At 49.8% G+C, this 12,478-nt stretch overlaps 3 protein-coding genes across 3 annotated transcripts; 1 reads left to right on the top strand and 2 right to left on the bottom strand.

The window, feature by feature from the left end:
• Nucleotides 1–2,807: 2,807 nt before the first annotated feature.
• Nucleotides 2,808–3,603, bottom strand: EI90DRAFT_640791 (uncharacterized protein). The gene has a single exon (XM_039067896.1). It carries the CDS (start codon nt 3,435–3,437, stop codon nt 2,988–2,990), a length of 450 nt encoding a protein of 149 aa, XP_038917362.1. The 5' UTR covers nt 3,438–3,603; the 3' UTR covers nt 2,808–2,987.
• A 2,245-nt stretch (nt 3,604–5,848) lies between these two features.
• EI90DRAFT_3122261 (uncharacterized protein) lies at nt 5,849–6,502 on the bottom strand (the record flags this gene model as incomplete). The annotated part of the gene is made up of 5 exons (XM_039063479.1): nt 5,849–5,987; nt 6,044–6,128; nt 6,194–6,219; nt 6,283–6,337; nt 6,397–6,502. The coding sequence occupies 5 exons, from the start codon at nt 6,500–6,502 to the stop codon at nt 5,849–5,851; spliced, it is 411 nt and encodes a 136-aa protein (XP_038917361.1).
• A 3,173-nt stretch (nt 6,503–9,675) lies between these two features.
• On the top strand, nt 9,676–10,725 carry EI90DRAFT_3122260 (uncharacterized protein; the record flags this gene model as incomplete). Its single annotated transcript, XM_039063478.1, has 4 exons — nt 9,676–9,788; nt 9,838–10,028; nt 10,087–10,215; nt 10,292–10,725. 4 exons carry the CDS (start codon nt 9,676–9,678, stop codon nt 10,723–10,725), a joined length of 867 nt encoding a protein of 288 aa, XP_038917360.1.
• Nucleotides 10,726–12,478: the final 1,753 nt, after the last annotated feature.

Here is a 12,478-nt window from a genome sequence, read left to right as displayed (position 1 = left end):
GGATTGGACAAGAGGATAGTGCACGATATGAGAGTGTAGAGGATCGTGGCGAACACCCAACAATTCTGAGATCTTTTGCACCCGTTTGATGCCCGTTCGATGACAAAAGACGATGCACACAGCGTTTGTCGCCGTTTTAGGGATGTATGAGCGCAGACAGCAAGATCTGAGGGTCAGTGCACAAGCAAGCAGGGAGGGGAATTGCATGTCAGTGCATAATGCAATACACTGTTTGGGTAAGATGATTTGATGGGGGCCTAGGAAGGTGTATGTATGACACAAAATCGGAGTGCTTTTGCAGCGGGTGGCCCAGACAAACCAAACAACTGTGAGTACCAGGGGTGTGTGATTGCTGGACAGCAGATAGCGAATATGAATACAGTCCACTGATACGGATTGGACAAGAGGATAGCGCATGGTGTAGAGGATTGTGGCGGACTCAACAATTCTGAGATCTTTTGCACCCATTTGACGCCCGTTCGATGACAGAAGACGACGCACAGAGCATTTGTCGCTGTTTTAGGGATGTATGAGCGCAGACAGCAAGATCTGAGGGTCAGTGTGCAAGCAAGCAGGGAGGGGAATCGTGTGTCGGTGCGTAATGCAATACACCATTTGGGTAAGATGTTCTGATGGGGGCCTAGGAAGGTGTGTGTATGATACGACTGGACAGTGGACAGCGAATATGAATATGGTCCCACTGATACAGATTGGACAAGGGGATAGCGTGTAATACGAGGGTGTAGAGGATTGTGGCAAACACCCAATGGTTCTGCTCGCTGAGATCTTTTGCACCCGTTCGATAACAAAAGATGACACACAGAGCGTTTTAGGGTGTATGAGTGCAGACAGCGAGATCTGAGGGTCGGTGTGCAAGCAAGCAGGGAGGGGAATTGCATGTTGGTGCAACCGTTTGGGTAAAAGATTTTGATGGGGGCCTAGGAAGGTGTATAGCTGTCGATGTATGGCATGGAATCGGAGTGGGGGATCGGTTTTTGCGGCGGGTGGCCCAGACGAACCAAACAACTGCAAGTACCAGCGGTGCTAGGTGCAACCTCTGGCCCTCTGCAGGTGTCTCCACGGACAAGCCCCAAATCCTTGCACAGAATATACAGAATGGCCTGGAGAAACCATTACTCTATGTAGATGGTGTATTCAGAGGGCTGGGTTGATTGGGGGGATCCCTGTCGTTAACCATGGTGCACTAGCAACATGCTAAGCGCCTCCAGTGGATTTCAGTTAAATACAAAGAGTGGTCCTTTTTAATGATATCTATAACGAGATTGGAGGCGGACGTAGTGCATTCTGTTAGGTGCAGGGCTGGGAATGATGCCAACGATGGATTTCGAGCTTACCGAATATGCCACTTATGGCAATAAATAGGAAGTAGAACACCCAAGGAATAGAGGACGGGTCTGTAGTGCAACGTATGGTTATCCTGATGTTGAGGACGTCAATCGACGTGCCTTACCTACAACGACGTTCACGGTTTGTGAATGAAACGGCTGGCCCGGCTTTGGCCGAGAGCCCGTTTCGGGGACATGCATACGCCACGATTGAATTGGTTCTCACGGGGATGAAGGTGGTCAAACGGGTCAATATTTAGTGAACATCAGAGTCTCGTCTGGTGTCCACCTCTCGGTTATTCGCTCTTCAGCAATATGCTTCAACCTGGTTGCTTTGATTCCAACGCCCCGAGTCGTACGAGAACTGCTTTAAATGGCTTCCTCGCTCCTTGTATAAGGATCCAAGCTATTGATGGTGGACTGGATGTCTTTGTGTGACGCCGACACAAACTTGGACGAAATTTCAGCAGCAATCACTTACCAGGCATCTACTATTTTGTCGGGTTACTGGCACTGATGCGCAAAAATATCTCAATCTTGCGCTTCAATGTCGGATTTCTCTCTGTAATGTCCGCTTCTAACTCTAATCGGCGACCTCGCACCTCCGGGTATCCAAGTAACGGGGGTATTCTATTTCGCTGTCGTTCTAAAAACATGGAACACCCAGTCTCCCCTCCTTGAGAATGGGTGGGTGGTAGATGTTATTTAATACTTCGAGTGATGACGAAGCCCCATCCGTACGGGATATCTCGATCGGACTCCGCGTGACACGCCAACATAGTTTCATCGGGTTGTTACTCTTTAACACGCTGGACGTCCGTCCATGCCTTCCTGTCACTAGTTCTCCCGCTTCTTCCTCAGAGCCAACTTGAAAGCGCCCCGCAATGTTCAAAAGGTGATTTGTCACCTCTTCTTTCCGCCAACCCACTCTGCTTCCAGCCCGGTGGGGAAGAAGTTTGAACACTTTCGATTACTGTCTGAATCTATCCTGAGCATCGAACATAGCCGGCAAGGTGAAATGTATTTGGCCTTACAGAGGGTCGAATAAACGGGATGATAACGATGAACGGCCTGCTAGTTAAGATTTCAAGTACTGATCTTCATGCCGGACGAAGACAAGCTGTTCGGAATGCGGTTCCTCGTACTCGCAGCATCAGTCCTAAAGATAGGTGGATGTCGGATGGGGATTCCATGAGTCAGGATACAAGGAAATCTTGATGTGAATAAGTGCGAGCTATGCCATTGCGTCCAGGTCCTTGTTCGGGGTGGTGCCGTCGCCATTCGACTTCAGAGCTAGAAGATGTTGTTCCCTTTCACCAGCGTTCACTACTAACTCGCTATCATTAATGTCAAGCGCAGTGATGTACAAATCGGAGGATAATACATAATGCAATGACAGAAAAACGCTCGAGTTAGGTGACTGACAAGTGGAAAGGGAGGGATTGCAACGACCGCGAACGTCCTAAACGACTTGCTAATTTCGACGACAATTGGAGCTGTGATCCGGCCTTGGGGCAGAAGTTCAATTCCATCCTTGCTGGACCGGAGGTGACAGAAATATGATTCGTAGCATTAAATCATGGTTGATGTGACCCACCCTGAAGATAACCGGCGAGTATTGCATGGAGACAGTCCCCTCGCTTATGTTCCCCATCCAGAGCAGTGGGGTTCTCCCTGCAACAGAAGAATAGACGTCGAGGTGTGCGTACTTGGCGGGAGGCCGTAAAATGGGACGCATTGGAGTCGTGTATCCGATCCGGAAAGGTGCTTGTCTGCTGCATTACCAGGGAAGATTGAGCCAGGGGATACGGGACCAGGGATAAGATATGAGCAAGTGGTGAGGATTGTGAGATTCATAACCCAAAGAACTGGCATTCGTAACGCTGTAACGTGCAGTGAACTTGCCCGACTCGGTCGACTAAGTGAAAGCGCTGACTCCATCGAAAGTGCCAAAATTGCTCCGGGAGGAAACCCAAGCACGCGACGAGGAATGACTAGCAAAGAATTAGAGTAGAAGGATGGAGAGGGGTGGGGCTGAACGTGCGGGTCGTCGACATGAGCGTCATGTTGTCGCACCAAGACCTCTGACATCAGTTTTCCAGCAGGAAAGGGGCCGTTGGGGAGAGTACCAAGACTCACGGGGACCGTACCATGGCTAAGGGCGACAACGACCGCGGACACTCTAGGCGACTTAACTAACGTCGACGACGAACGGAGCCGTCAGCCGGCCTTAGTCCCATCCTCGCTGGATGGAAGGCGGTAGACACAAACAGCGCTCGATCACCATACCAAGCTCTCAGACGCTTGTCGCCACGCATCCCAAGATCACCGCGGGCGAGGGAATTCTCTTCTGCAGATTCTTCCGGCAATAGATGAATAGATGCCGAGGTCTTCATGCATGCTTGATCTAGGACCCATCGAGGTCATGCACTGCGTCCACTTCGGAATGATGGTTGTCTATCTTCAGCCAAGGGAGTGAGTCGGGTGGACACGGAATCAGGAATATATGAGATACGAGCAAGGGGTGGAGACGGTGATGAATCCCAGAACTGAAATTCGCAACACGATGGTGCGCAACCAACTCTGTAAACCGGGAGAAAACCCAAACATGAGGCGGTGGGGGGTGGCTGGCGAGGGATTTGAGCGGAATGAAAGGGTTGGAAGGAGGGGAAAGGAGGGGGTCGTCTGAAGCTGATGTAAGCGTTATGTTGTCGTAGGCCTGTCAATCTTCGGTGGAGCTCGTAAGGCAAATGATCCATTACCCGACACTAAAGTACGAGTACACGTAGGGAAGGGGCCATTGATACCAAGATTTACGGGGGTCCGACGATGGCCAAGGACTGGCGTTTTCCTCATTTTCCTCGGTAACGACAGTTGTTGCCATGAGCAAATTCAAAGGGGCAGGAAACTTGGGTGGATCGAGCTGGAAATGGGAAATGGTGCGCTGACTCAGTCGATGTCGGTAAGCTTGGTGATACCGTTACCAAAAACCGAGGGCTACATAACGACCATCGGGGAAGCGCCGCAAATGTATGATGTCACAGTACCATTGCGAACATCGGGATCATTGAATTGGGCTCCGTAATTGGTCGCTGCGCCTCAGCACACCATCTATCAACCTTCTTTGGCAACTTTGCTTCCATGACCGTTCGAGCATTGAGTAAATTCTCACTCAACGAGATTTGCGTACCCAGAATAATCGCCGGAAATGAAGACCCGGACAGGATCAGAGAGATGGCCGTACAGTCCGTAAAAAGGTGATGAGGATGGGGCGAAAGCAAACAACGGTTCGATAGTTGAAGATGACTGTTCCGAAATTGGAATTATGCGCGATTCTTCTTGAGTTTCTCTTGGAGCCTGAATGAATCGCAATTTTATCAGAAAATGACATCAGCATCGTTAAAATACGCGCGATATCAATAGGTTCCACTCACATTAAATGGACGAAATTATGTAGGCATCACGAAGTCGAACTGAGCATCATCGCCCAATTTCACACAAGGAAGGTATTCTTCCGTTCCCGTTCACCTCCTAAAAGGAGGGGTAGTGGGCAACCCAAATACATCATCATTGTCGAGAACCCGAAGGAGCGGCAGTCCGAGGAAATACCATTTGACAAAGAATACTCTGTCATTTTCACTATCAATTGGATCTTCCCTGTTATGAAACCCTTCATCGCTGTGTATGACAGAATGTGACGCACTTCGCGATCCCCCAAGAATCTCCTGGGGAATGATCCGAGTGGCGACAAGTGAGCCAATTGGTCCCCATATCGCTAGGACCTAGCTCCTCAATTATTCCTACATTAATTCTTATATAGCAATCCGTGAGCGCCGGAGCTATAGTTCTCACCGTAGCTTTCACATCCGATGGGACTAGGACTCCTGGACGTCCACTGATCTTCCACTCCTTTACTGCCTTCATGAACCACATCTTCACACCAATCCTCATCTACACCGCCTCAGTGCTCAAACCACTCTCCACCTTCGCGTATACCAGGTAGCACGAAGTCGTCAGTCCTTCAGCGGCCCAGCGGTGCAGGTCTGTGTGAGACCCGAGCCAAGTGTCTCCACGCCGAGCGCGAGGAGGCCCACGTAAGGTGTTCGAATTAGTGGTAGGGACGTCCCGCTTCCCTGGCAGTGGGCGTAGAGGAGGTCGCGAGAGTCGGAGAGGAAATGCATATTGTTGATAGCGCCTTCAACAATTTGAGATCTAAATCGCAGTTTATGGGTCTTTTATGAAGGGTTGTAAACAACGACATGTCCAAAAGTCGCTTTTCGGACTAGCCAGAGAGGAAGTAACCTTTCCAGCAGATATTCGCACTGAAATTGGAAAAGCACCTCAATAAATCAGAGATGCCACTATGGGATGAGGTTATCACTTACCTCGTTGTCTGCCATACCGCCAACGGAGTAGTGGGCTAGTCCAGATCGCGGCATTTGTCTTCAAGCCCAGTTGGATATATGACAACTTGGTACCGCTTTCCACCTCCAAAATGTGTTCTACAACCCATCCTTCGCCTGTGTCTCTTGCAGAAGGCCGATGTCATTATCTGGTCTATGGAATACTCCTTTCGTCCAGTAAGATGCGCGAGGCACCTCCGCAAGGAGTACCGTTCCTGACCAATATGATGTGTGATTGCTAATGACAAGTCGGTCAGCGATGCCAGAGAATACGGATAGCGTGTCTCGACGCACCCGGTCGGGTCATAATGGAGGCCCAAAGCCAATTTGAACGTGGGAAGCAGGGTCTCTCCAAGCGGAGATTGGATGTCGGTCACAGCTTTCCAGGAAATTGTTCAATACATACTACCCCGTTGGCCTTTTCCGACAAATCCATAGGCGGACCCAAGTACATAGCGAATGATTGTTTTCTGAATAGGAAGAGATAAGATTATACTATTGTAATTCGCAAATCTATGACGGTTCCGACTCACATGGTCTGTTGACGACAATGCTTCACCGCGCGCGTGTACTCTTCAGAGTCTGAGTCTGTGAGGCCCATGATGAAGCATGGCACTCAGAGAATTGTAGATCGTCACTCCACCTACCATTGAAATCCTGAATGATGCCATTTGAAGTTGGCGGGAGCTCAACGTATTCGAAACCTGCGTTCTCGTACCACCCAGACAGGAATGTATCTTTCGCTGATATCATTCCACACTTGCGAAGGAAATTTCTCGTAAGAGCTTAGGTCGTGGCAAGGCCTAAGTGGATGGGATGCCAACCTCCATGAAACGCGGCAGGAGAGAACCAAGACACAGCATACAGAAGAATTTCACAAAGAACGAGCACTCGGTGCGGTGGGTGGCAAAAGACGAGACGACCAGAAGGGATAATTCTCGGTTTGAGTCGATTGCGCGTTGCGAAAAGCAGAACTCTGAGCAAGCCTGTAAATGGGGAGCATGACGAACAAGGCCCCGATGCTCTAAGGGAACGTTGGCCGAGCTTATGCGCACCGCCGTAATATAAAAGTCGGGATGTGAGAGTTCAAGAACAGGAGCGCGGAAGCAATGCTGCACATGGTTCTAGCTTCGAGCCTGACTGCCATCATTGTACAAGCAGATGATATTAATTGAATAATCTATTGTCACTGCAGAGGCCGCTGTAGCCACTGGGTATGCTCATGGTCTTGCTGAACTTCTAGCGCATGTTGACTACCAAGCAGACCGCAACGCGTCTGGTTCCAGAGACGCTTCCCTCGGTGGAATGTTTGCACTGTTACGGCTGTCCATGCTCCAGAGGGGCTTCTGAATGATCTCACCCTTCGTAGTCTTGCCAGTTGATCTCAGCTACGAAATAAGGGGCTAGCTATTATTGGTGGATACGCGTTCGCTGTTATGCAGTTGAGCTGATGTCCATACAATTTAATATGAAATCTATCAACACATGGCCATTGAGCAGCGCTTCGGCAACTCATGGGGACCACCCACCTGTCTGGTTGCCTCGTTCTTGGGAAGCTTACTGGAGAGTATGCTGTTCCCGAACTTGGAGCAATGTCAGCCGCACATCGCGTGTCAAAGTTGTTCCAACATCAAAGAATGCAGCACACAGACAGGGATCAGGGTAGTTAGCGTGTACTGAGATTGGGTTGGGCCCGCTTCGGACGCTGCGCGTAATTGGAGGGAGGACAGTAGGTACAATTTGGAACACACATCAACGATACATGAACCGTGTTGGCATGAGTGGCAAACCAGGGCACTTCCCGCTACAAGTTTGCCTGGGACGGTTTGTGTAGCAACGCTGTGAGGAAATGAAGCCATGCCTGGCATGGAGGCCTTGGAGATTCATTCAAACGAGAGGACCTGTGGCAATTCGAATTCAATTCACGGCATGCTGCATGAATCGATCTTCGGGAAAATAGTCCTTTCTCATGATGACACATGCAGAGCGTATACTGTTATCGTTTTCGGCATGCTTTTGAATCTTGACGACATGTTTTCACGGCGGAAGGTTGGTTGGCGTGGACTGAAACACTTCAACAACACTGATTCAGTGAATTCCAGTGCGGCTCGAGGCACATCTATGTATAAGCTGACGCTTTTTATGAAGAATCTGGACTCGAACTTTCCGCTGTTGACTTTGAACGATCTGGATCTTCAAGTTGAGCTATTTTCGAAATCTCTTCCTCTTTCAGGCCTGCCTACCACCGAGAAACTAGGATTAGACCCATCAGCCATGCATCATAGCGCCGTTCCACCCGATGACTGCAGGACATCCAGGAGTGTGACGATCTCATGGTGGCAGACCCGTCGATTATTTCGCGAGCCCATCGACTCATGACCGAGCAGGGTGTACCCATGAACTGCGATGGTGAGCCGATCGTTGAATTAAGATGTTTACCAAAATCGAATGACGTTGTCTAAGGGCAATGAGTTGGGGGAGGGTTGGGACGACCAGTGAGCTCACCCACGTATTTAGCGCCCATGTTGACTCGAATCAATCCCCACAAGCCTGTGGAAGCAGAACAAAAAACAGCATCCTTTAGTCGTTTCTAAAATTCAACATTGTTTATGGCCCTCGCATGAGTCTGCCTAGCCGCGAGCAACGATGACTCGGTCCCGGACTTCCCGAATAACTTCCTCTGCCCAGACAATTATCGGATTCTCCTGGCTTTGGAAGGTTGAAGGTCACTCAGATTCAGGCTTCAGACGGCGTACAGAGGATTCTCTTGCACTTTGGTCAAGCTGGGAATGTTCAAATGGTTCAAGTCAAATATGATTACTCGTGGAACAGCTGTTAAATGTAGCGCCAAACAGCATTCTTCTGGGATAGAGACGAGGCCCGTTGGACGATAGGTGATTGGACGCCTGACAGTCTTCTATATAGGCTGAATGAAGGAGCAAATCTTCCGGTCGTCCCTCTCGGCGAGTGTTCGAACGACCCGGATATCCGGATGCCGCGGAGTTTGATATTCAATTGTGGAATCGATACGCCTTTGGAGGAGCATGGGAGCAATTGATACCTTTGGCTATGAAAAATGAGGGGCATTCGCTATTCGACAGCTGTGTGACTATCACCACTCAAATTTGGTGTTGTCGTGCAGGCCCGTGCAGCCCTACCCGGTAGAGAGGAATGGCCGAATGGAAATGCACCGGGGGATTGGTTTCCGAATGGGTGGATAGCTAGGTGGAAGAATGAATAATCGGAATGACTAGTATGAAACGGGAATACGACCCTAGATCGATATATAGACATTATCAAATGCTTACTGACATGAGATTTTGACCCCCGCGGACAGTTGAAACCTTGTACTAGCAGAATGGATGCCTCGCAATTATCATAGCGCGCAAGAATTGTACATCGGCGTGGATGTGATGATATTCCTATTCTTGTCATTGACGTAAACTCGCGAAGGGAAATGGTCAATGACGTATACTGACAGGTGCGTCATTTCACCACGTCTCCATCCATATATGGCTAAAGTGAATCCGACGCGGACGGAGAAGGACAAGTGCCGGTGCTCTGGTGTCTTTCAAGGGCTCGACAGACGAGGTGATGGAGGCTATTGAGCCGCTGCGGTACGAGAGTGGTGGCCAGCTCTGCGCTCTAACTGATGATATAGCGACTACGATCAACGATCTCGACTGGACAGTCATGGTTGGCCGGCAGATTTGTGCATGTAAATACTTGTTTTCAGGCATTCAACTGGGAAACTACACCTCCGTACTACACCTCCGTGCACTGAGTAAAATGAAATCCATGATGACGTATGGCATCTCGAACTACATATAATCCCCTGAACACCTCTGGCTGAACCAGAGCCTTCCCCCACGATCCAATTCACCACAGTTCATCACAGTACACTACCTGTCTGCACAAACCGAACCATGCCCGCTCATAAGAACATCAGACTCGCGGTATCGTTCCGTGGATTTCGGATGGGCTCCGAAAATGCCTTGCAGGAGACATTGATGCGTCGCCTGGGGTCAGAAAACCCAAAGTAGGAGGCAAGAAACCGTACGTCATCCCAAGGCTGACCCAATCATCAGAGACATAACGATCGAAGCCGTTGTTGACGATCGCCACGATCATCACATCTCGACACGCGCGAATTTAAAGGCTATCGTCGTTGTTAGGATCCCCTACCATGCACAACTGCTTCTTAGAGCGTCAAGTTCGAATGATTTGGTAGACCCAGGATCCCGCGACCACATCAGGATCGTCCCCTGGACTGCTGGACGTAAGCGTGTCTCCTCTCTCTCCCATGACCGTGAAGACTCATGCTGCGGTGTATTCAGGAGAAAGGGTCGCCCATTCGGGTCCCGCAGAGCAGCTCACCTCACCTCCCCCCATCGCCATCGAGCCCGCCCCCCTCTCGAGCTCGGTGATGACGAGTGAAGCCCAGACATCCGATCCGGAGCAGAAAGGTAAGGCGCCATTCCTCTTTCTTCCACGTTTACGCCCATGCCGGTGTTGATTCTTTCACCCCCGCCGCTGTGACAGGGTCCCCCCCCGCGAACTCGGTGACGAAGCACAACCCAGAAGGTTTCCAGGAGAGCGCAATGGCTCTTGAATCAGACCTCGAGGATGAGATAGAAGTCCTCTTGCAAGTGTTTCCACGCCACGATGTTGCGGGCTTAGCGAAGGCGGTATGCGCAGCCTTTCAGAAGCGGAAGAAAGAAGACGATTTGGCGACGGCGGGACCCCCAACGAAGCGAGCGCGTCTGGATGGTGGGGGCTCACTCATTTCCGGCCTCCACGGCACCCGCCAGAGCCGTTATTCAGCGTCGCGCCAGAGTGCGCACGACACTCTCGATCGGCTATTCAAGTCAGGTGTCCCGGTTGATTTGGTCAATTTGCATCTCGAACATCTCGAAACGACGGCGAGGTTCACGGGCATTCTGCAGGATGACATTAGGCCCATCACGTCGGTTTAACCATGATTGAACCGACGCACAGTAGACACAACCACAGCACATCACCCTTCTTTGACACATATAGTAAATGTAACCATTTTGTCACTCTTGATTCGCTTTGGTAAACTCGGCAACTGCCATCAGCTATAACAAGCCTCTATATCTACCGCATTAATGGCATTCTTCGCAATAGTTTCCCCCGTATGCATAGCATCACGTTGCACTTGCAGCCCGTCCCAGTACCACAAGTTAATATCATTACATGTGCCCAAAAACCTATATCTACATAATTACCCCTCCGGATACACGTAATTTTATTTTCGCCGTTTGTGATAATTACGCCCTAAGTGTTGACACAACTTACGAAAATAAACGTTCTGTGAGGGCAGCGGCTCTCACCTCAATTTCGCAGGGGAGATATATATGAGGGAAAGTAGGAAGAAAGATTTCTGCCCATTTTTCTTCGCCTCGGTGCCAACTCGGATGCCAGTCTGATGGCAGTGCAATGAGTCTTCGGTATCATAATTTCGCTCGTATTCGGAACACACGTCATGAACCGTGCCGGCATGCAGAGGTAAACGAGGGATTTTCTCTCACGTCTTGCCAATAAGAATTGTATCCAACGAATTAGAGGATCCTCGTTCCGAAGCTAGAGACGTCGTTCGGGCTACCAGTTATTAGAATTTCAGGTCCGGTATACGTGAACTACAATTTAATGTTAATGACTACCTAGCGTGAAAGCGCTGGAGGCAACTAACAAGAAAGATATCTCACCTCGGTCTCGTTGTATATGAACTATGGAATGACCTAAACAAGAAAATTTCCGCTCTGTAAGCGAAGCGCTCGCCGAGCAGCGCACAAATATGATAATCGCTATAAACGGTAACGCTACGCCACACCCTCAACAACAGAGGCCAATAACTGGACGTTAACATTGACAACCGTGTTTTCGTGTAATTAGGAGCTTAGCTGGTTTATCAGAAACACAGTCAAAATGCTAGCGCGAATGGCTTAAGGATTATACCGACCAGCCTCCCGAACTATACGAGTCACGCTTTCGAACGCCCTCGTTTTTAAACCATACACCCCAGCACGCGCACCCGCCACAATAATAGCATACTCTCCGGAGACCTGGTATGCCGCGAGGGGATGGTTAGGGGTGAGCCGATCACGAGTTTGGAGAGGACATCAAGGTAACGCTGCCTTGACCATGATGATATCGGCCCCTTCGGCTATGTCGCATGCCTATTGGGAGAACATAATATTTGTGAGATACGATGATAGGAGGGCAAGAGACAGGACCCACAATTGCACGTTGTGCTAGGCCGTGAGCACCTGATAGCATTTTAAATTGCCAAAATGATGGAGTACTTCCTGCGGCGTCGTCCCATGCATTAGGGATATTGGCTCAGCAGACGAAACGCATCGAAATGACCAAGAAAAACTGGGTTCATTGACGGACTGGATCAACCTGACTCAATCATAGTTACGGTCCGTCAAGTCAGAAGTCGGGAATAATGCAGAGATAACTAGTGCCTATGGGTTGACAGCGCACGACCGCTGCCATGCTACCCCTCGAGTGAGGCATCACGAAAATCGCACAAGCAACTGGACTAAAGTCCTCTGGTCCGGGGGCTCCAGAGCCGGGAGCACCTGGAGCGCCAGTCCGATTTTTATGACCTATCGGTGCAGGTTTACGTTATATAGCAACTATGCTTCCGCAAACGCCGAGAACACAAGTCACGCAACATCGTTTTACGTTATATCATGTGGT

This window comes from Cantharellus anzutake (assembly GCF_015039405.1).
Source record: "Cantharellus anzutake strain C23 chromosome Unknown EI90scaffold_18, whole genome shotgun sequence".
NCBI classification, from domain to species: Eukaryota; Fungi; Basidiomycota; class Agaricomycetes; order Cantharellales; family Hydnaceae; genus Cantharellus; species Cantharellus anzutake.
Note: the sequence above shows the minus strand (reverse complement) of the source record. Positions and strands in the feature narration are given on the sequence as shown.

Bases quoted from the DNA above. Each gene is read 5' to 3' on its own strand.
- EI90DRAFT_640791 (XM_039067896.1), bottom strand. From the start codon at position 3,437: ATGTCAGAGGTCTTGGTGCGACAACATGACGCTCATGTCGACGACCCG.